The sequence below is a fragment of the Berghia stephanieae genome, chromosome 4 (genome assembly GCF_034508935.2).
Source record: "Berghia stephanieae isolate SIO BIC M18660-M18661 chromosome 4, UCSD_Bste_1.3, whole genome shotgun sequence".
Lineage (NCBI taxonomy): Eukaryota > Metazoa > Mollusca > Gastropoda > Nudibranchia > Aeolidiidae > Berghia > Berghia stephanieae.
The window spans coordinates 37,948,321-37,972,318 of NC_088363.1; the positions used below are offsets into that span (position 1 = coordinate 37,948,321).

Consider the following 23,998-nt stretch of genomic DNA (forward strand, 5'->3'; position numbering starts at 1 on the left):
ACCGGAGTTCCGTCTCCCTACAGAGGTTGAATGTCATCGAACGCCATACTTCATGCTCAAGGGCCATTACCGAGCAATCGATTATCTTTTTGCCAATTAGTTGTCTCCACATTTCCTATCCAGGACTTCCTTGGTTTGCTTCGTGCCTTTCTATCAGCTACTATTCCCTCTAGTACTGAATTTTGGATGGTGTTGTGTCTCCTCCGAAAGTGTCTATAATAGTTTATTTTTCTAAGTATAACTTCTGCAATCAGTTTTCTGGACCTTTGGCCTGCATCAATAAGAACCAAGTTGTTTGATTTCTTTCTGATTCATGGTACTCTCAGAATTCTGCGGTTCACTGGCATCTCAAAGGCATAATTTTTTCTTTCAATCTCCTTCGTTATGGTCCATGTTTCACAGGTATACAGGAATGTGGGCCATAGGTAACATTTTGTCATACACACTTGTTTTTGTTGATATTTTTAAGCTAGTGAAGATTTTTCTCAATTTCATGAAGTTTGTTTTGGCAATGATGATCGTGTCCATACTGGTTCAGTTCCTTTAAGTTATATCGATCGAATAAATTACTCGCGTCATGCAATAATATGTCTTTAATAAGTATCAGATTTGAGAGAAGTTTTTTTTCTACTTCATGGGGGTCTAAGTGTTCATTATCCGACACAATACCAGATCGACAAGGTGGGTCGCATATTATAAGAAATATTCTATATATTTTTATGATATCCTTTGAATTTTCTTTTCTCTGTCCAGCTTTGCTCGAGACCGGTAAGGTGAAGGTCGACTGTAGTGATCAACAAGGGCGGACCGCCTTAGAGATGGCGGTGACAGGAAATGATGTTGATACTGTGTTGTATCTCCTGGAAAGGTCATCAGCCAGGAATATCCATCGGGTATGTAAAACCCCTGTCTTATCCCCCTCTCTCTCTCTCTCTCTCTCTCTCTCTCTCTCTCTCTCTCTCTCTTGCTCCTTCTCTCTCTCCCGTCTTAGAGATGGCGGTGTAAAGAAACGACGTTGATACTGTGTTGTATCTCCTGGAAAGGTCATCAACCCCTTTCTTATCCTCTCTCTCTCTCTCTCTCTCGCTCTCTCTCTCTCTCTCTCTCGCTGTCTGTCTCTCTGTTGCTCTCTTTCTTTCTCTTTTTATCACTTTCCGCGCTCTATCTCTCTCTTAATATAATCTATCTCTCACTCCTTTTATATGATAGTGCGCCTCTCTCTCTCTCTCTCTCTCTCTCTCTCTCTCTCCCTCTCTCTCTCTCTCTCTCCAGATCTTTTTCAATCCCAGTATTAAACATAATGTTTGTCCTTTACTATCTATTCGTCTTTCTTCCCATTCTACGTATAATATCTCCAATATCTAATCCCTAAACTAATAAAAATCTAATTATAAATGGGGAGAACTTTATCGCACAGTATTATAATATTTAATATTATCCTCATTTTGTCAAAAACTTCCAAACCTGTGAATTACCGCATTTCTCGGTGATTGAGAGTGTTTTAAGAAGATCTGGGTCATTTCGATCGATCCATATTTGAAGAACGAATTGTTCTGGACACAGTTATCAATATGTGTTTTTTCCAGGGTACGGCAGTTATACAAGGACAACGATGGTCAGCGGATCAAACCTCTAAAGTCCCGATTTTTGCGATCGGCGGATCAAAGCTCTGGAGTCCACATTCGAGCTTTGCGCACCATGTTATATTATTTAATATGGGGCGGATCAGACCTCTGAAGACATTAGAGGTCTGATCTACCATAAATGGTGCGCAAAGCTCTTATGTAGACCTCAGAGGGTTGATCCGCCGATCGTGAAAATCGGGACTTCAGAGGTTTGTTCCGCCGACCATCAACAACTAACTTAGGCGTTATCTACACTTCTCAAGGCTTGATGATCTCTACGAGTGAATAGAAATCACGAATTACATCAACTCGTGCGCACAAGCTACAACGCTATGATGACAGTAGGCGACCCGGTGTGTTTCCGTCTTTGTATAGGGTTCAACAGTCGTGAATTCTCTTCCCTCGTAATAGTGAGTTAGTAACTGGTTCTAAACTACTGACGAGTATAAAAGTGTATCTGGAGGAGAAAAATAATATAAATCTCATCATGTTTTGACTTTAATACATTCTGATCACATGACGTGTCAAAATGTTCTAGCCAACATGAAGAATAAAAAGTACCGATTTTCTTTGTTTAGAATCAAGCTGCTCGTTGCTGGGCGGACGTGATATCAGACTATTGAATCCTATTACTACTTAGTCATTAATCAAGGGACTGAATTAGACAGTGACTATATTTACTGTCACAACGTATTGGAACTAAAATTTAAAGATCCAAGTACAAAAAGATATTTTTGTCATATTTTTAAAGTGACATTTCATCTAATCAGCGAGAAACTGAAAGCACATTTGACCCTGGTTCACTCACCAATTATTTTCATGATAAACACAGCCTGCTCGTCCTATCCTATTACGACAATTTTACTTATTGTATATAATATTTTCTACGACAGAATCCACACTTTAACCTCCATTTTCTCAAAATTAATTCCTTAAGTCTCAGGTTTAAGAGTTAAGGAAGAAAGCTTGGAAACTAAATAAATAAATGTATTTTTAGAATTGGGTAGAGTTACATTATATTTTTGTATCATTTTCTGTGAGATTGTTTATGCGTCTGAGATGAAGTGTATGAGAGGTGATAATATAATATGTGTTTGAGAAGATGTTTGTGTGTGTGTGTGTGTGTGTGTGTCCGGGTGTGTGTGTGTGTGTTTGTGTGCCAGTTTGTTAATCATTCTTTCGGCTCCGTCAATGAGGATACGACTGTCCCAAGAACATTACAAGTAATGCCTAGAGCTAATAATCGGTTTACGCGGATGTAACGTTGGTCTATTTTCAAATGATGGAAGAAGAATGACGAGGGTGGGGGTAGTAGATAGGGCACATGATTAAATTGGTAATGAGGTTGAGGAGAGAGAGAGAGAGAGAGAGAGAGAGAGAGAGAGAGAGAGAGAGATAGATAGAAGAGGGGAGAGAGAGAGCGAGAGAGATAAAGAGAGAGAGAGAAGAGGAGAGAGAGAGAGAGAAAGAGAGAGAGAGAGAGAGAGAGAGAGAGAGAGCGGTGGATGAAGGGATAGATAGACATATAGATAGATAGCTAGATAGATATCTGGATAGTCTCAATCTGCAGAACTCTGAAAAACATTTCCGTTTAAATTCATTGCCAGAAAACTTTATATACTTTTTAAAAATTCTGATTACGGCAGAAATGACAACCCTGAATTTTGTGGCTATGTGGTTTAATGGTATGACGCTCGCCTTCGGATCGGAAGGTCCTGGGTTTGAGTTCCCCTCTTAGCGGCGCATAGTTTAGCCCTTGGGAAAACCTCTTTACTCATATTCTCTCATCGTACTCAGATGTAAAATGAGTACCTGGCGATTAACAGCGTTGCATCTGTCCGTTAGAAAAAAATTGGAATATCGCCTGACGAGCGTCATGTCTCGTCCTACATGTTAACTGTTGCCTTTGGCTAGTGACTGGCTTTGAGCACGTTTAGTGGAAAATGCGCTAAAAAAAAGCTTAAGTTTTTTAAACCTTTTCAGTCGACACTAGGGTTGTTTTTGTTTTTTTATTTTCAAGTCTTCTCTTGCTATTTTTGTTTTTCATGCGGTTATGTGGTCTTGTGGTATGACACTCGTTTTCGGATCGGAAAGTCCAGGGTTCGAGCCTCGCGCTCGGTGCATAGTTGTGTCCTTTGAAAAGGCTCTTTACTCACTTTCTCTCACCGTACTCAAGTGTAAAATGAGTACCTGGCCTTTGACAGCGTTGTCTTTGTCCGAAAAATTGTCATATCGCCTAACAGGCGGCATGTCCCGTCCTACATGTTAAATGTTGCTGTTGACCAGGGACCCCTTGTAAAGCGCTTTGAGCAAATTTAGTGGATTTTGCGCTATATAAATCTCAATTTTACGTGTAAAATGTTGCTTTTGGCTAGTAACCGGCTTTCAGCACGTGTAGCGGATAATACCCTACATAAAAGCTTCAGCTTTTTTCTTTTCAGTCGACACTAGGGTTTTTTTCATTCTCAAGTCTTTTCTTGTTATTTTTGTTTTTCGTAAACTGTGCATGCAACATAAAAGAAATATATTATTCGATAATGGGTGTCTTCATACAAAAATGTTTCTTTCCCAGCCCACGATTTCTCACCATTTCTTTCTCCCTTTGAGTGCCACTCACTGTCACACAACTATTAATGAGCAAATGTTCCTTTCCCTTCCAATGCCGTCTGCAATCAATAGTGATGGGCGTTAACCGTTATCAACATTGAGTTGTTCCCGATACGAATATTTATTCCGGATACCCGATATTTAAAGAAATGAAAACTGTTCGGAGAATCACGCTGATTGTAAATAGTTTGTATAAGTTTTAATATAAATGCCATTTTGATGTTAAGTACTTTGAGAGACAAAAAGATCCCTATTTTCCCTTTTCCGTACTTCAACCATAGGTACTTGCTCAGCCGTAAAATGGTGACTCGCACTCTATGGAATAACATTTCGGTTCAATATGTTCAGCTCGATAAATATGCATCACCATACCCAAGTGTAAAATAAGAACCTGGTCATGAAACAGTGTTGTTTTCATAAAGAAAAATATTTAATCTCACCTAGCATGCGTCATGTTTGTTCCTAGATGTTAAGTGTTGCTGTTGGCTAAGGATTACGACTTGTCAAGCGCTTTGAGCACGTTTATTATTGGATATTGCGCTATATAAGAAAGAAACTCAAAATCTCAAATTCAAAACATGAATACTCAGCAATGAAATGCCACCCTGCACTGTATGAAATGAAACATGGGTTTACTATGTTCGTCTTGAAAAATAAGCAAGCATTGCAAAGCGTATCAGGCATGATGAAATCGTAGACCCCTGTATTATTTGCATGTAAAACAATTCCCACTATCAAGCTTAATTAGTAATGATTTAAGTATCAAATATCGACATGATCGGGGTTTTTTTTTGTATCCGATAATACCCCCTAGTTTCAAATATCGAATCATGCCCATCCCTACGAATCAATATCAAGTTTTCCTTTGGGTAGCATTGCCTATTGTTACAAACAATGGAAGGACATAGTCATAGAATAGATGAACATAGCCATGGTATTAATTAGCCGTAAGAGGCTTTATGGACTCAGAAAATGCCTCTCATAAATTTTCCGACCTTTGATTAATATTTAATTTGGTCGTTATTGTTTCATCAAGAACGTCGCCTTAGAGGGTGTCATGTCATGGTGGCCGAATGAGAAAACCATTTCACGATTACCCGAATGGTCCGGGGTTCGAGCCCAGCAGATTTCGGATTTTTTTTTCATTGGACTTGAGCGGTAAAGTATTAAAAGAAAATAATAGATAACAAATTCCCTTCATCTATCTTCAATGGGGGAATTTGCCAATAGTGTAAGCGTCAAAAGCAGACTAAGATAGCCCACATTGCAGCGCTGTAAGAAAGACAACTTTTTGTGGGGTTTTTTTTTAAATATAAGGGACACTCGGAATGATCCCCGTGTAGCATTTTATGAGAATTGAGTTTTTGGTATGGAGTAGAACAGTAGACAGGGGTCCCGATGGCTCAGTTGGTAGAGCACAACATTCTTCACAGTCAAAGAAACTGCGATAGTTTCCGGCCGGGTGCAGACGATATTTTTTCTAACCCTCCTGTCCACCAAGCAGTGATTGGGTAGCTGGAACTGTTTGATCTGCGGAAAGTACTTTGCGATAAACTAGCGTCCTATCCAAAGGATAGCAAGCAATAGCTATTGCTATTTTCCAAAGTACTGTCTGCATGCTAGACATAACAGACCCAGCTAATAAATCACTGCTGGGTAAGCAGGGGGATCGATCGGATAAAAATCTTGAATTCAACCGGGATCGATCTCAGTCCCTTTGCGTGTGAAGCGATTGCTCTACCAACTGGGCTGTCTTGACACCCTGGGAATGGTAACGGTGCCAAAATGTCAAATGACAAATAAAATTTAAAATTTGAGCTTTTATATGGCGCAATATCCACTAAATGTGCTCAAAGCGCTTTACAAGGGGTCTCTGGTCAACAGCAACATTTAACATGTAGGACGGGACATGCCGCCTGTTAGGCGATATTACAATATTTCGGAAAAAGACAACGCTGTTAACGGACAGGTACTCATTTTACACCTGAGTACGGTGAGAGAAAGTGAGTAAAGAGCCTTTTCCAAGGACTCAACTATGCGCCGAGCGCGAGGCTCGAACCCAGGACCTTCCGATCCAAAAGCGAGTGTCATACCACAAGACCACATAGCCGACAAATATTATATAAAACGTGAATTGTCCTTTCTTTTCTTTCAGGCTCTGTTGGCGGCCGCCGACAACGATATGGAGAGGATCTGTGAGTTGATTTTGGACCACCCACTCTACAAGGAAAGCGTTCGGAGGGAAACACAAAGACAAGCAGCTGAACTATCAGGAGGAGACACTTCGTTTTTTGAGGATTCGGGGGCCTCGGATAACAGATTCTCACATGCCAACCTGAGTAAACTTCTCCTTGAGGTGAGTGAGTATCATAGTTTTAATACGCTTCAACATTCGGAAAGTCACTTCCTTCGTAATGACGCATGGTAACTTAGTAACTGGGTCTAAACTATAGGAACAATGGCGGTCGCCCTTATGAAATATTTCTCCGACGAGCATAAAAATTTATCCAGAGGGAAAATATCATTATAAATCTGATCATATTTTGACTTTTATAAATTCTGATCACAAGACATATGAAAAGTTCTTGCCACCATGAATAATAAAAAGTACCTGTTTTCTTTGTTTAGAACCACGATGTCCGTCGTTTTTGGGCGACGTGACATCAGACTATTGTATCCAATTCTACTAGTGGAGAACACATGACCTCAATACGTCGAGGAGAGCGGTTCAATGTAGACAGACCTGCCTACCCCTACAAAAATTTCGTAGGACTCCGAATTTTTGGGTCCTAATTGACAAATATATAATGATATTTAATTCAATAGACTTCTTGAAAACACAGTTTTGTTGCAAGAGATACTAAATAAAAGAGTTTAAAACATTAATCTAATGTAATTTAAACCCAAATTAGTAATTTTTTAAAGAAGTTATAATGTCTACTATAATATTATTACCACTGAAAACTACGAATCTTTCTCATTGCAATTAGGCAGGTCTGTCTTGAGATAGACATCGAGTTTGATACCACTTTTTTTTTTTGAAGTGGTGGATAGCTCAGATAGTACAGGGTGTCCACAAAGCCTGGGTACATGTCGTACTTCCCCATCTATTGATATTTATTCATTTCTGTTATAGATTGTGGAGATTTGGCTGAATGATACTTTTATTCACGGAAGAAGAGGTCATGTATAGTTAAAATACTATTCATTTACATCCCAATCGAATAAGATAGAGTTTTTAAAGAGGAGTTTGTACTATTACAATGTACCCAGACTTTATGGACACCCTGTAGAGCCACGCTCTACCCGGCCAGGCGGAGTTGTCGTACCAGTAAGGTCGCGGGTTCGAGCCTCCATTAATATTGTCTTCTCACTTTCCTACTCACTTCGTTTCTTTGTGGAGAACCCCCAATGCTTGTGTGGAAATATCGGGGATTACGAACAGGCACCGTTTTAACCCTCTCCTTGCCAACTATAGGGGCGAAGTGGCCGAGTGGTTAAGGCATTGCACTGTGACCCGGTTGACCTTTCGTCTTTTTTCCTTGAGCAAGATTATTAACCACCAACTTGCTCACTTGGACAACATGGGTGATTCCTGTTGACATCAGACATCTTGTTTGATGAGTTATCTATATTCCTTCGTGTAATGCCTAGGCGAGGATATCTTATGATGCCGTGGCGCAAAAGGCACAATTTTACAAAAATAACTATAGGAAAATCGTCATATTCGTTACGATACAACCACCATTTTTCTTGTTCAAATTTCTATTGTACATCATAAAATTTAAAGAAAATGAACAGTGTGTTGCAGAGCATGTATTGCTAAAGAAATTCTGTATCACAAGAACTTACTGCTATTGTGTTTGAGTGATAACAAATATATTGTTGTGTTTGTTGGGTATGACGTTTTGGGAAAAATCCTTAAAATGGCCGGTAAGGAGAGAGTTTATTTAATTATTATCCTACTGTATTGTGGAAATTAATGTAGATCAAGATGAATCTTTTGATCCAACAACGACCGAAATCGATCCGGTAATAAAGTATAAAGTCTGTTGTTGCGCACGATGTTAGATGGTGATTAGCAAAATACGATGATCGATTATTGAAGAAATAACCATTCGAGTCAACGGGTGATAGAATTACCCTTGAAGAAAAAGTTTATATGTTACTAGTAGATATATCAATCTGTAAAAATATGATTTAATCTTTTTCAATTTTTTTCTGCAAATCTGTGTTTGATGGTAAGACAAAAAATAATATGGGCTGTACTAATCAATTTTGAACCCCAACTCTATCATTTTTAAAGATTGATTGGAATTAGAATCTGACCCTTTGAAAAGCTCTTTGAGCACGTTTAGCTATGTAAAAGTGTAAATTGAAAAAAATATATATGTCCCTATGCGTGTGAATCGAGTACTCCATCAACTGAACTATCTGCCCCCCCCCCCTCCCCCGCAACCTCTCCCTTTATTCATTTCCAATACGCAGGAATTGTGTTATCAAAATTTGTAAATGACTAACTATGTCTCCCAGGTACTGCTGCGAGCGGCCAAGCGTAACCAGTTCCAAGTGGTGAAGAAAATCATGATGTGCGGAGTTCATCTGGAGGAACCCCATGACTACTTTTGTGCCTGTGAAACTTGCACAGAGGACAGAAGGGAAGACTTTAAGGTCGGTATAGATAGTGGTGCGCTTGGCTAAGAAACTCACAACATTGCCATGCCATCCTAAAAGAAAACGGACCAACACATAACACTATGCATAACCTTAAACGTTTAAAATCTGGTTTATACAGTTAAGCGAGAACTACTCACAAATATGGATGGCAATAAAACAAAAACAATGACAAAGGCCTGAGTGACGTCATCTTCGATCTATCTATAGAATAGATGGATCAAAATTGACATCACTCAAGTCTTTGTTATTGTTTATCCAGTCATTTTAACGTCTAGCTTAGACAATAAACGTTTAAGGTAAAAGCTAGTTTTGTGACTGGTTACGTTATATCCGGCTGGTGGATGTTGTGTGTATTTTATCTAAACACATAGCATCATTATAGCAGAGAGATTTTTAAATCATATCATCATCACCCCGGCGCGTGACAGTTCCAAAAGTTGGTATATCACATACCTGAATTTGTCCTTGATCCAAGCTTTCTGCTTGACTTCGCTATAAAATATAGTTAGATGGGGGAAAAAAAGCACATATTTTGTTTCCATTCTGGGAGAGCGTATATTCTTTCAACTCTCTGATACATTTTTGAGAGAGCTAAAATTAAAAGCATTTTCATTGGTTCCCGCTTTTAGTTGCGGCCCGGAAGTTATTAAAGACAGCTGGATTAAGATGAAGGACCTTGTTTTATAGGAAGAGAGTGACTCCCCAACTATTTGTTACATACTGGTGTACTTTTTCGAAGGGAGCCATGCTTAAAAGACATTTTCATTGGTTCACCCTTGTTAGTTGTGACCCGGAAGTTATTGAAATTAAGTTTATTAAAATGAGGTTGCTTGATTAAAACAATGTGAGTGACTTCCCACTTATTTGTTATTTTCCTTGTTTAGAAATGTTTCTTTAAAAAACAAAACAGAAGAGACAACATTAATGAGAGAGCGTATGATTAATCAATCTTTCAATCGAAGGCATTGTTTTATAGATTATATGACTTAGATTAAATAAATAATCTTCAGTTGTCGCCGACGGGTTTACTCGTACAGAACATTGCACAATGGGCTGGGCATTATTTGAAATTCTGACTTCATCCGAACCGCTTGTTTTCATTAATCAATTAATCACGTCGATTCGGTTCATCAATAATTTATTTGACAGCAATAGAAAAGCTGTTATTTGGAAAACCGTTTTAACTTGTTTGACAATTGTTGTCACCCATATACGGGCCGCGTGAAATTCTCCACAGGTCTTGGAAACGTTAACCTTCTACTCTTGATCAACTTTATATAGAGCAATATCCATTTTACGTGCTCAAAGCTCTTTACAAATGGTATCTAGTCAACAGCAACACTTAGCATGTAGGACGAGACTTAACACCTGTTAGGCGATATTATAATTAATTTTCCGCGCTGCTAACGATCATGTACTCGTTTTACACCTGAGTACGATGAGACAATGTGAGTAAGTAGTTTTTCCCAAGGATTCAACTATGCGCAGATCAAAGCGGGACTCGAACCTAGGACCTTTCGATCAGAAGGCAAGTTTACAAAACTACGTAGCTGCACTGAAGGATATTTTTATTCACTTTTTAGTTGTTTTGAATAGCTGAAATGTATTTCCAATTTGTGGAAAGTACCACAGATCAACAGACTATATAATACGATGGGTTATGAACTATAGTCCTTCGGAGCCATACGGTCCGTAGAGTTTTTACTGTTTCTTTAGTATTAAACGGACACTATTTTATTAATTGCTTACGATCCCTTGGATAGGAATCGCAAATAACTGAAAATACGAAGTCCCATGATTGAGAGTTTTTGCAAAGATGAGTTTTCTGGCCACAATTTAAAATAAGATATTTTTTTTCTTATTGGCAAAAAAAATATCAAACTTGGGAATACACAATTCCCAGGGTTGATATTTTTTGCGACTTCACATATCCCAAGTTTAAGAGTTTTTGAAAGATGATTGTCGTTCCGGAACGGAAATCCAATATTTGGGTGATTGGCAAGAAGAGGGTGATCGAAATCGATCGATATTTGGAGGACAAGATTTCTGGCCAAATTTTAAAATATATAATCGTATTTTTCCAGAATAAAAGGCATATTGCTTTTTTACCTTCAGGTATTTACCACTCGTCGTTTGGACACCTACACAGCCATGGCCAGTCCTGCTTACATCAGTCTTACGCAGGAAGATCCTTTCTTAGCAGCCTTCAATCTCAGTAAAAAGTTCAGACAGCTCTCAGAGGTAGAAGGAGAATATAAGGTAAGATAACCGTTTTTAAAACGTAAGCTTTAAGATAGAGCAATATCCACTAAACAATGCAACGTCACGAATGTTAAAGCAGTCCTGCTCTATGGGTCAGAGACTTGGCGAACAACCTTGAGCACATCAGCCAAGATAAAAACTTTTGTTAATTGCTGTCTTCGTCAAATCCTAAAGTTGAAATGGTCTGACAAAGTGCCAAATGCTGACCTTTGGACAAGAACAAACCAAGAACAAATTGATGTCCAGGTCAGACGCAGAAAGTGGCCACACCCTGCGGAAAGAGCCATGTAAGATAACCAAGCAGGATCTGGAATGGAACCCACAGGGCGAGAGGGAACGGGGTCGTCCAAAACAGACTTGAAGGAGAAGCCTTCACCAAGGTTTGAGCGTCTCCAATCTTACCCGGAGTGAGGCAAAGGTCTGTGCCAAGAATAAAAGAAGATGGAATAGTGCCGTTGAGGCCCTATGCTTTGCCAGGAGCCAAGAGGCATAAGTCAAAGTAAGTCAATGTACCGTCGACTGGAGTAACTTTGACTTGTACATTTGGAGCATTTTGAGTCATCTCAGCTTTGTTGTAGTTATTTTTCTGTTTAGACGACTTGACTTTTTATCAAAGGAAAAAATTGCCACAAAACTAAATATCTACTCTATTTGGTCGAAGTCAAAGTTACCCCAGTTGACTCAAATCGATTAGGCAGAGGGGTCGTAAGCTGCAAAACATTACACCAGTCACGGAAATTGGGTAGTTGGGTCTGTTAGAGCTGGTGCGAAAGATCCAGGATCATATCCAGTGGATAGCAATCATTGCTACTGGCCCTTTAGAATCCTATCTCATGGTTTTGAAGGATCTAACTATTTTCTGGGAGTGGGGGGGGGGGGGAGGGGCGGAGACCCCATCTGAAAAATGATGCTAACAATAAGATTCAATAGTCTGATGTCCGTCCAGCAACCAGCAGTTTTGTTCTAAACAAAGAAAATCTTCACTTTTTATTCTTCATGCTGGCTAGAACTTTTTTAAATGTCATGTGATCAGAATGTATAAAAGTCAAAACATGATCAGATTTGTAATGTTTGTATCCACTTTTATGCTCGTCGGAGAAGTATTACATAAAGGCGTCCGCCATTTATTGTTCCGATAGTTTAGAACCAGTTACTAAGTTACTATGCGTCATGACGAGGGAAATGACTTCATGAACTTTATTACTTTTCACAATGTCGGTGAAAATAATTTATAAAATTAATATAAGATGTAATTGAGGCATGTCTGAACAAAACAAGCATATTTTGGCATAACATCAATAACTTAGACATAAATATTTAACTGCAGACATTTACCTAGATCGTAAAACAGCTAATTACTTTCCGTTATATATCAGTTTGATTAAACTTTTAGAAATGAAACATGTTTACAACAGATCTATTCAGACACTATTTTTTATGTGCATAATCTTTCTTTCAATGAAATTAATCATTATAGAAAACATTTGCATTCAGCCTTCAATTCTAATTCCCAAGATGTAGAACAACAAACCTCTCTATTCTAGCCAATTAAGCAAACATGTTTTTGTTTATGGGAAAATTATTGAACCAGCATTAATACTACGTTTTCAACAACAACAAAAAAGAGGGAGAATTTAATGTTTTACTTGGATTACTTCAGACTCAAAACCCCTCTTCTGTAATCAGCAAATACAAGTGAAGTTAATTGTAAAAAAAATTCTTGAGTTTCACAAGTCCCTGACCAACAGCAACACATATAGAACGAGATATGACGCCGTTAGTCGATATTACATTATATATCTGTGTATGGTGAGAGAATGTGAATAAAGAGCACTCTCTAACTATGCGCAGGGCGAGGTTCGAACCCTGTACCTTTCGATTTGAAGCAAACGTCATACCACAAGACCACATAATTGTATTAGAAACCATTTCCATTCATTCTTCAACTCTACTGCCCATACTGTGAATTCAAAATCTCTCTGTTGTTGCCAATCAACCTAACTGTTGTTGTTTCTTCATGTAACAAGTACGGAACAAACATTATTCCACCCCTCTTCATAAATAGCAACGCGTAATGATATCATGTTTACAATAATAATTTGTGACGTCAGATTGTCAAACGTTGAATTTCACTAAAATTATTTTTAAAAAAAAGAAGTATCATTTCAATATTTTTGAAAATGTCTTTTACTCAGAGATGACGAAATCGAAATGGATAGAGTGGTAGAATAAAAGCTTTCTTACAGTCTTGCGTTTTTGAATTCGAACTTTGTTCCCAACGCGCACTCGCAAGCTCGTGCAGCCGTTGGAGCACGTCAGGAATTCCAAAGAGTAAGAGTGTAAGAATCGTATATTAAGACTACATATTCAAAACAGAAAAAATAAAACACAAAAAAGAAAAGAAAGAGAATACAATACCAAACACGGATTATTTCAGGTTCAAAACCCTTCTTCAACCATCAACAAAACATCCCAGAAAGGTTATCCTACTTTTGCATATTTTATAACCCCTTATTCGATTCCAAATTTGGAATGTTGTATAACTACGCATTTCTAAGTCGAGGCACTGTTGGAGGATTAGCATCTAATTCTAATGGGGCTAGTTCACACCACTTGACAACGGAGAGTGATGTCATGTGACTCCCGGCAGTTACGGGCTTAATATGGCTGCCGAATATAAACAGTGAGAGCGAGCTCATGTTGGTTGACACATCTGATTAATAAACGCAAACGTGTGAACTTATTTTCTCTTCATTTTTAAAATTTATTTTGTTGTGTGAATAATACCAAGAATTAATTTGAGAGCATTTCGTTTAATTTAATCTCCTGTTAATAATATATTAGGCCTATTGGGTGATTCGTCCCAAAAGGCTCACAGAAAGTTTCACACACTCACTAGTAGCCTCCTACTCCTACTCCCTCGAAGTCCCAGGTTTGACAGTTTTTGCCAAGATGAGGATCATTTAAATCGACCGATATCTGAAGGACGAGTTTTCTGGTCAATTTTTAAAATATGGATTTTTTCCTGAGTACATCAGTACTGAGGTTCTCGATATTTCACCCCTTGATCACAGGCGGTCGATTAATTTTATTCGCCATACGGCTCTCCTGCCTATCGGCTGGATATTAATTTATGCAGTGTCATACTTGTAATGGGAGCGATCTAAATTCATGTTTTCCTCCAACCAGGTCATCAATCACATGATCTGTTGCTGTCCAACGATTGGATATTTCTCCAGAAATGTAAACACGCTGCTTTGTTTATGAAACTTGTAAGCATACCCATGTGTCAAGCTGAACAAAATGACCAATCCTGATGTTAGTTAATTCAAAAACTGTGAACACTTTTCACTATGTAGGTCACTTTGAGCACATATTCCAATGTGACCAATGACGTCCAGCACATGGGCATGTAATATATAGATAGAACGAAGATGACATCACTCTGGTCTTTGTCATTATTTTTTGCCATCCGCGTTTATGAGTAATTCTCACTGAACTGTATTAACCAGACTATAAACGTTCAAGGTTACACAGAGTTTTGTGTGTTGGTCTGTTATACTTACGGATGGTAATGTTATGAGCTTCTTAGCCAAGTGCATACTATCTATATCGTACCCATTATAGCAGATGGCCTTCTAATTATGCTGAGGTAATAAACAACAAAAGTATGGGCGACACTGTGAGAAATATGTATTGAGTAATTTAAAAATCCTGGGAAAGTTAGGAAGGATTTGAAATAGATCACTACACGTCCATTACTAAGCATTAAGGGGAGGGGCGACACCTGAATTATCGATTTTTGGGTCAAAATATAAAATTTCAGTTTTTTATTTATTATAAAAGAACAATCATTTTTTTACATATTTTCAGCACTGAGAAGGTGATTTGGATAATATAAAGTCTGTAAATCGTCTTTCATAAACATGGAAGTCGACATGAAAATACCAAACTTTTCAATTTTTTGTGAGAATTCAACTGAAAATAATAGGGCTGAAAAGCATTATAATACATATCGATGTTGTAGATTTTGATATCGATAGTTTAGTCTACTCTTTGCCCGTCTAGTTGACAAGGTTTCAGTCTCATAAATATCACAATATGGGCAGGGGAGGGGTTTAGAAACTGTTAGTCGCGAACAAAGATTGTGTGTCAAACAGCTGATAAGAGGTCAAGTTGTCAGGTAAATACAACGTGATCACGAATGGTGCGATCTGATTGGCTGACCTTGTTCTCGACCTCCGACTCCGCGCCAGGGATTGGATGTTGAGTCAGGGTGAAAGTTCGCCTCTATTACTATTACTTTTACTACGATTTGTTTACATTCCGATTGATCAGTTGTTTTATCAAATTTTGACACGTATTCACGTTAATTATCTCTAAATATTTCCAATTTTTACTGGATTATTATAAATATACCTAAAGTGACCAAAAAATCCAAACGTTGGCAACAATTATTTGCTACATAAGCCAAGAAAGCAAGAAAGTTATGATGGCTCATGGTTGATCCGTGGCCACAAATCTTTGATTGGAATTGGGTGTGTGATAGTAGTATTATGATAAAGCGATTCCAAGCAATGCCGCAGCGGAAAGAAATGAGATGGGCTATTCTTGCCGGTCTTTACCACGGTTATTCCACCAATGACTTCCCTCAACATAGGTATTGTCCTCCTGAACCGGACTCCATATGCTTTTATAAAAAATATATTGCTGCCCATGTGTATCCTGTTGACACAAGCAGCGTCTACATACACCTTTGAATTTTGATTTGCTTCATGAGCACTTGAAGCCTGTGTATGTGATTTGTTGTGAGATGAAGACAGCACAAAATCCAAACGAAAGGTTTCATAATTCTGTTTGGTCAAGATGCCATAAAACATACTTCCATTCCCTGAAAAAAGTTGAGTTTGGTGTAGAGTATAATTTCGGTCCAACAGAAATAACATCCCTGAAAGTGTCTTTGAGCATCGGTGGACTGGGAAAACACTCCCAGATGTTGAGTCAGGAAGCAGAGTCAAAAAGACTTGACCAAAGCATAAGGGTTGCTCAACATAAAGAGAAAAACAGAGGCAAAATGAAAGCTCAGATCCGTGAAAAAGCCCAGAGGGAGGCAGAAAAAGAACACGGGGGACCCTCATACGGTGCTGGTATGTTTTGAGCTGGTTGTACCGTTTTGTCTTATTATTTTCATTCATTGTTATCTTTGATCTCGTTTTTCTCAAAATGACATTTTTTAACAATTTTTTTTATCTTATTTTGTCATTTATCAATCAATTTGTTTAAAACTTTGCATGTCTAGAGCTATATTGATTATCTAAAATCATACAGAAGGAATTTTAAATATCTTTATTATTTTTTGAAAAATTGACATTTTTATGTCAAAAAACATGATTTTTATCATACCGAAAAATTATTTTTTTTTTAAATTTATAAATTAAAATCTATTAAAAATATTTTTAAAATGCTCTGTATTTTTTTAAATAATATACAAAAATACAATCATGCAAAATTTCAAGAAAATTCCATGGAAACTTATTGAGAAAGTAACTTTTAAAAATAGCACCCAGAGAAGAGTAAAATCCAAGATGGCGGCCGTCACCATGGCAACCGGACACGCCCACCGAAATAAATCACATGGTTCGAATCCATTGGTCATGAGCAATGTCCCAATATAAAAAGATATTGGATATAGCCATTATTCTTGAAAATAGTTTCAGGTGTCGCCCCTCCCCTTAACCATTCAGAATATTTCCTGCCATTTAATGGGCATGATCTACATTACATTTCCATGTCCTCAAGGTCATTGGTCATATTGCAAAGTGTGCTCAAAACGACCTACATAGTGAAAAGTGTTCACAGCTTTTGAAATATCCAGAATCACGATTGGTCATTTTGTTCAGAATGACACATGAACATGTGTACAATTTTCATAAACAAAACAGCGTGTTTACATTTGTTAAGAAGCATCCAATCGTTGGACAGCAACGAATCAAATGATTGATGACTTGGTTGGACGAAAACATGAAATATAGATCGCTCCCACTTGTTTCGTTGCATTGACTACTTATTTCCTGTATGAAAAGGCCTCAGACTATGGGTCTTCGTTTCGCGGTCAGCCACTGATTTCATGGCCAAAATATACTTTATTTGAAATGTTTGTGTCAAAAATAAAACAACTTAAATGTTTATACGACTAGACGTCTAGTTTTAATAAAAAGATATACGATAACTGATGTAATTTTCAAAAGTACGTTGATTGAAGAACTGAAGGCTCATACTATAGATAGTATGCTTGGCTAACATTGCCATCCGGAATTATAACGGACCAACACACTATGTGTAACCATAACTCATAAACATGGATTGTAAAAACAATAACAAAGGCCGGAGTGACGTCACCTTCCTTCTGTCTATCGGATAATAGTAAAGAAGTCATCCGTGTCAATAGCTTAACAGGAATAGCAACAAGTGGTCACAAAGGAACCACCAATGAGTGAATGAGAAAATTATGGGGGACGGGGTAAGAACAAAACTATTTACTTATTCTCTTTTGCTTTCATAGCATTGATTTCATAATAGCCAATGCTGCAAAATCGGACGACCTTGATGGCGAAAGGAACAATCGAGTTGGTACGAGAATGAATATTGTTGAAACAATTAGCATTAATTATGAACGATACTTTGTCGCGTATCGTATAGGTTCTAAAAACCTTTAAATGCTCTATCTATAAGATAATATAAAGAAGGCATCCTAAATCATGGGGAGGGGGTAGTAATAACAAAACTATTTACTTATTCTCTTTTGCGTCGACGACGTACTTAAAAAAGATTTAGACACAAAAAGATATCTTTCACCAGAATATAAAATAAAAGGTCACGTCTATTTCCAGCAACAGACACGTGTCACACTCTAACAATATGAAACACGAACTCATGTCAAATCAATAGGGAACAAAAGGGTGATGTCAAAAAACAGGTCCTAATCTAGTGTAAAACCACTCTTCTGGAGGAATGAATACATACCTTGTGTAATTGATCTTCTGGTTTCAAAGAGATGGCATCTTAATTTCTAATTTAGATATCGTGGCGTCCAATAGTGTTTTGTCGATTACTCCCTAAATTATCTGGCCACTTCTTATATTGTTTTTTTTTCCGGTTTCCCACTTCCGATTGGAGTAACAGTCATTTCGTCTATTTATTATTAAACTTCTAATCTTATCTTTCACTTGTCGTTGCCATTCATTTCTTTTTAACTAAGTAAGATCGTAACATTCTCACATCTTACATTGGTGACACCGACGTGATGGACAGGTAAATTTTGTTAGACTTAGCAGGGGCTATCAAAACCACAGTTTCCCCGCCTACAGTGAACGCAGTGTCGTTCAAGTCTCCTACTTTCTGGGCGACAAACGCGACAGCCTGGTTCCTTCGGCTGGAGGCTACATTCGCCATACACTGTCCTCCCATCACCAACGAGAAGACCAAATAAAAGTAATCCATCACCACTCTTTTACGGTCCGTAATCCCAATAATCTGCCTACACATCCTGCTCCTAAAGTAATTCTGCTGCCTTATGTGAATATAGTAGTGTGGGGCCCTGGATGGCCGAGGCCATTCGGGCAAGGTCGGATCTCCATTAGTCAGATATCAGGGCGACATCCGGGATGGAGAGCAGACAGCCCCCACCGCTCTCTAAGTCAGTCTCTAACACTCTATCATTTGTTTTTGTTTTATTTCCAGTATATTTACCAAGAACTCGACGCGCAGGTCCAAAAGTTCACCCTGAATCTCCTGGACATGTGTCAGAGTTCTGACGAAGTCAAGTCTGTCCTCAACGGCCGCCCAAGGTCAACAGAAGACGTGAGTGGGAGCCGAGAGTCCACGAACAGCATGGATATGTACGTTAGTGACAGCAAGATTCTCCCTTTGGTCTACACGGCTGTTAGACTTGAACAGAAAAAGGTAGGAATGGAATATTTACAAAATTATTCTTCTCTTCTTCTTCTTCTTCTTCTTCTTCTTCTTCTTCTTCTTCTTCTTCTTCTTCTTCTTCTTCTTCTTCTTCTCCTTCTTCTCCTTCTTCTTCTTCTCCTTCTTCTTCTTCTTCTTCTTCTTCTTCTTCTTCTTCTTCTTCTTCTTCTTCTTCTTCTTCTTCTTCTTCTTCTTCTTCTTCTTCTTCTTCTTCTTCTTCTTCTTCTTCTTCTTCTTCTTCTTCTTCTTCGGTCAGGGAGCCAACGCCATCATGCTGGCAATAAGTGCTGCTCCATGTTGTATACGCTCAGAGAGCCCAGGAGTTGTTAATGCTGGCACAAATTCTTCTAGCAGATTGTTCCATTCTTTTGTGATTCGTGGGAAAAAGATATGTTGCCTATATGTTGTGTTTGATCTGTTGATTGTCTATGTCAAGGAGTTGGCGATAAGGGTGCTGCTATGTCTGTGTGTTGAGAGTTGTGGTTGGTGTTTGTTGAAAATTTAGTTTGCGCTTGATGGTAGATTGTAAAACGAAGACAGCCTAGATTGTTTTTATTTTAACTCTCTCCATTTTCCGGATTTTCCCCAAAACTTCACACCCAACCTATACAAAAATAGATTTATTTCACTCGTATACAAAAGCTGTAAGTTCTTGCTATACATATTTTTTTCTGCTAAACTTGCTCTTCAGTACAGTGTTAATCTACTTTAACTATAGCAGGTATTTTTGTTCAAATATTATGATTTACAAAAGAAATCTAAATGAGAAAAATGTTGGCTGCATCGTAACGAATGTGACGATTTTCATATGGGTGGTAAGGAGAGGGTTAAAACAATGTCAATACATAAAAAATGGAAAATAAACAATAGAATAGATTTCGGTTTGATATTTAGATATCTCTAAAACGTGACCCATAGCATGGCATCGGGTAATTTGTCGGAACACCGTGTACTTTTAGTAGGTCTGGTAGCATAACTTATTATGGGCTCATTGTTCTAATGGACATATTCTAAAGCAAGCTCAAAATTATTGTCCATTTCAACAATGTTAAATTAAGCTATAATAATTGCTTTCGATTATCAGACCTTCAAATAAATGATTTTCGATATAGACATGAATCTTTGAGTCTCCGGACTATAAAATTTGATATTTTATCATTTTATTAATTATTATATGACAGAGTGGCTCAGCGGTGTTGTCTTTGCTTCGTATCCAAAAGATACTGAATTTGACTACCAACCAAGCTCTCTAGTCTTGAGCAAGTCACCTCGCCTTAGCTCACTTTGCGGCGCTGCATTGCGGCTGACCCCTGGATTATTCAAGTTTTCTCCTGACATAGACTCTAAAGATAAATTTTCCTTGGGGATGAATAAACAGATTTTTATCGAAGACACCCAATGATACATTTGGAAGAAATAATAACCCCCCCCCCCTCCCGTCCCCCGCCCCTTTTCCGCTTTAAAATAGAATGAATAGTAACAAGATTGTAATGGTGGGAACAGACAGATGTTGCTGGCTGGACGGTCAGAGACCGCCGAACTCTGAAAAACGATATTTTTAAACATTTAATTTAGCAAGAAAAATTGTCTTTAAAATAGCTATCGATTAAAATACCCCCCCCCCTTCCCCATCTTGTCAAAAACTATCAAACCTGGGACTTCCTTACTTGAATTCATTCTTGACATATAAGGTTTGAAAATTTGATGACAAGACGAGTGTCATTTTAATCGAACTGTACCCCAAAGACGTGTTTTCTGGTCAAATTTTTGAAAATGTGTTTTTTGACAGTACGACAAAGTGAATGACCACTTTAAATATCGGTCGACTCTCAACTTGTCAATTAAAAGGAAAGGAGGACATAGCGATGGCTCGCGACCTGTTTCCATTTCAAAACAATCCTATTGTTTGTTTTTCTTAGTTTGTTTTAGATGATATGTTGTCCCCCGTCTCCTCAAAGCGGTATTAGGCCGGATTATATATATTTTTAAATTTTAGATCATTTATATAGACCAATATCCACTAAACGTGCTCAAAGCGGGTTACAAAGCTTCCCAGGCCAACAGCAACACTTAACATGCTTAGAGACGTTTTCAAGGACACACCTAGGCTCAAACCCAAGCCCTTCTGATCCGAAAGCGGGTGACATACCACTACACCACATAGCAGCACATTAGAGGCAGGGTAGTTCATTCAAAGTCAAATAACAAGAGAGTCGGGTAGAGGTAAAGTAGAACGTCTTCAGATAAGAAAGCCCCCCCCCCCCCCCCCCCGCCCCTCATACAAGTACTTCGGTCCTTAAAATTATGCGGCTATGTGGCCAGATTGTATGCCACTTGCCTTCGGATCGGAAGGCTCTGGGCTCGAGTTCCGAGCAACGCACCGTTGAGTCCCTTGAAAAGACTCTTTACTCACATACTCTAACCACACTCACCAGGTATGAAACGAGTATTTGGCCATTAAAAGCATTGTCTCTGTCCGAAAATAATTGTCATATCGCTTAACAAGCGTCATGACTCGTCCTACGTGTTTGTTATTGGTGTTGTCTAGAGACCCCTTGTAAAACATTTTAATCACGTTTAGTTGATATTGCCCTATATAAAAGCTCAAGTTTTTTTTTAAACTTCTTACACTCTTAACTTGGCTGGACCATTCATTGGACAATACCTCGGGATGCGTTATTACATTGTTTGTTTTTCTTTGTTTGTTTTGTTTTTGTTTTTTTTTTGTTGTTTTTTTTGTTTTGTTTTTTGTTGTTTTTTTTTTTTGTTTTTTTTTTTTTGTTTCTCTTGCTTGAACGCACGAACTTCGGATTAGATTGGGTTTTATTTTTTAAATTCTGGCATATTTAGTATTGCGTGTGTATGTGTGTATGTGTGTGTGTGTGTGTGTTTGTGTGTGTATGTGAGTGCTTTTATCCATTTCACCATCGGTACCGGTGATGAAATGACATCCTTTATTCCGTATGGTAGAGTTCTATTCATTTTCAGTCCACCTTATCCGTTTACCTAAGTATAATACATTTAGAGATAAGAAGTATTCATAATGTGATATTGATACGATTTACGTTGCTGCTTGAAGCTGGAAGAAATAGATAACAATAGTCAAATAAAATGATAACTTCAATTTAAGTAACTGCTACAGACTACGTAGACGTTTGGGGCATTCTTTAAAAAATTGCAATATTTATCAAATCGTATTGGAGATGTGCGTGGGTATTGATTTTTTTAGCATTAAATTATTTTTAGATTTTGAAATATTTTCGTTTACAAATAAATGATCGCGTTCATTTGTTTGATGACAACAAAGCTACCTAGAATTAACACTGAGAGACAAACAAAATGCGATTAAGATCGGTATTAGATATGACCGCTACAATATTTGACTTCAATGACTACAGCCCCCATAGCAGCGTAACAGACATCATCACACAGCTTGGATGGACTCCCTTACAAGACAGATGGAAAGAATAACGACTAACTCTCATGTTCAAAATTGCAATTGAAATGGCGGCCGTCTCACCGGAAACAACTAGACACACAGCGAAATTCACGCATTCAAAGAAAAATCCACTCAAAAACACTAAAAAACACAAATCTACAACCTCAACATCTTCAAATATTAATTTGCACCCTGCACTAAAAATAAGACTGGGACGCTTTTCCCGAATCATGTGTGAACAGATTTTAAAACATTCAAACGAAGATTATGAAAATTCTTCAACATAAACACCAACAATGAAATGGCTGTCACACTCAACAACTCTCTCCGCCCCCGAATACAAATACTCAGAATTGTGTCGACTTCGAGTAACATTTAGATTCAGAGCGTTGTACTCGAGTTTTCGTATTTGTAAATGACGCATAGTAACTGGTTCTTAACTATCGGAATAATGGCAAACGCCATTATCTTCATCACCGCCCTTACGAAATATTTCTCCAACTAACATACAAAAGTGTATCCAGAGGAGAAAAACATTATAAATCTGACCTCAACTTTTATACATTCTGATCACATGACATGTGAAAAAGTTCAAGCCAGTGTGAAGAATGAAAAGTATCGATTTTCTTTGTTTAGAACCAAACTGTTGGTTGCTGGGCGGACGTGACATCATACTATTCAATCCTACTGCTTGGAAAGATCAATGTTATTTTTTGAAGTACACTTTTAATAGTTATATGAATTGGTCCGTAAATCCATCATGGAATGTTGTAAAACATTTAGCATCAATGGTTTTTGATAGCATACAGAGTCCTGCATAGGAATACCTTCATCTTTGCGAGCATGCACAAACTATGATAAGATTCTTTCATCTCTTTGTATTGATTAAACGATTTATTTTTATCGTGTCCAATAACACAACGAGCTTGCGAGTATGTGTTATTGCGTGATAAAAATATAACGAGTTTAATAAATACAAAGAAATGAAAGAATACGTTTATTTCACCCCTGCAAGTAAGATTATTAGATATTTTGTAATCAAATAGCATGGTGTTCGTACTTCTATTCACCATAATTTGTATCTTTATCTATCTACTTTAATGACACTTTGACACAAAAATAAAAACGTTTGATTTGTATTCATGCGCACAAAAAGACTATTTTCAATCGCCAATCAGCTGTTTATTTACACCCGATTTCACACCAATGAAATGTTCGCAAATATTCTGCAATCGTTGAATAAATTTTTTGTTCAGCGCATTCAAAGCATAATTGAACGATTACGCATTTCCTAAGAAATAATACGGCTTTCCATTGAGAGAGCTGGTATAATATAAACCTATTAATTTCATACCAATACGACGTACACTTCCAAAACAACATTTTTTATGTTTTATATCATGACTAGTTAAAAATA

The 23,998-nt window shown here is 37.8% G+C and overlaps 1 protein-coding gene across 4 annotated transcripts in view; it reads left to right on the forward strand.

Annotated features, from left to right (window-relative positions):
- The window catches only part of LOC144970510 (short transient receptor potential channel 7-like), a 102,280-nt gene that overhangs the window by 38,483 nt on the left and 39,799 nt on the right, over positions 1–23,998 (forward strand). For all 4 annotated transcript variants that reach the window (XM_078910230.1, XM_078910228.1, XM_078910226.1 and 1 more), the window contains 5 exons: positions 754–893; positions 6,388–6,588; positions 8,766–8,903; positions 11,025–11,168; positions 18,912–19,133. In XM_078910230.1, coding sequence (XP_078766356.1) covers positions 754–893; positions 6,388–6,588; positions 8,766–8,903; positions 11,025–11,168; positions 18,912–19,133 — 845 coding nt within the window. The remainder of the gene's footprint in view (positions 1–753; positions 894–6,387; positions 6,589–8,765; positions 8,904–11,024; positions 11,169–18,911; positions 19,134–23,998) is intronic.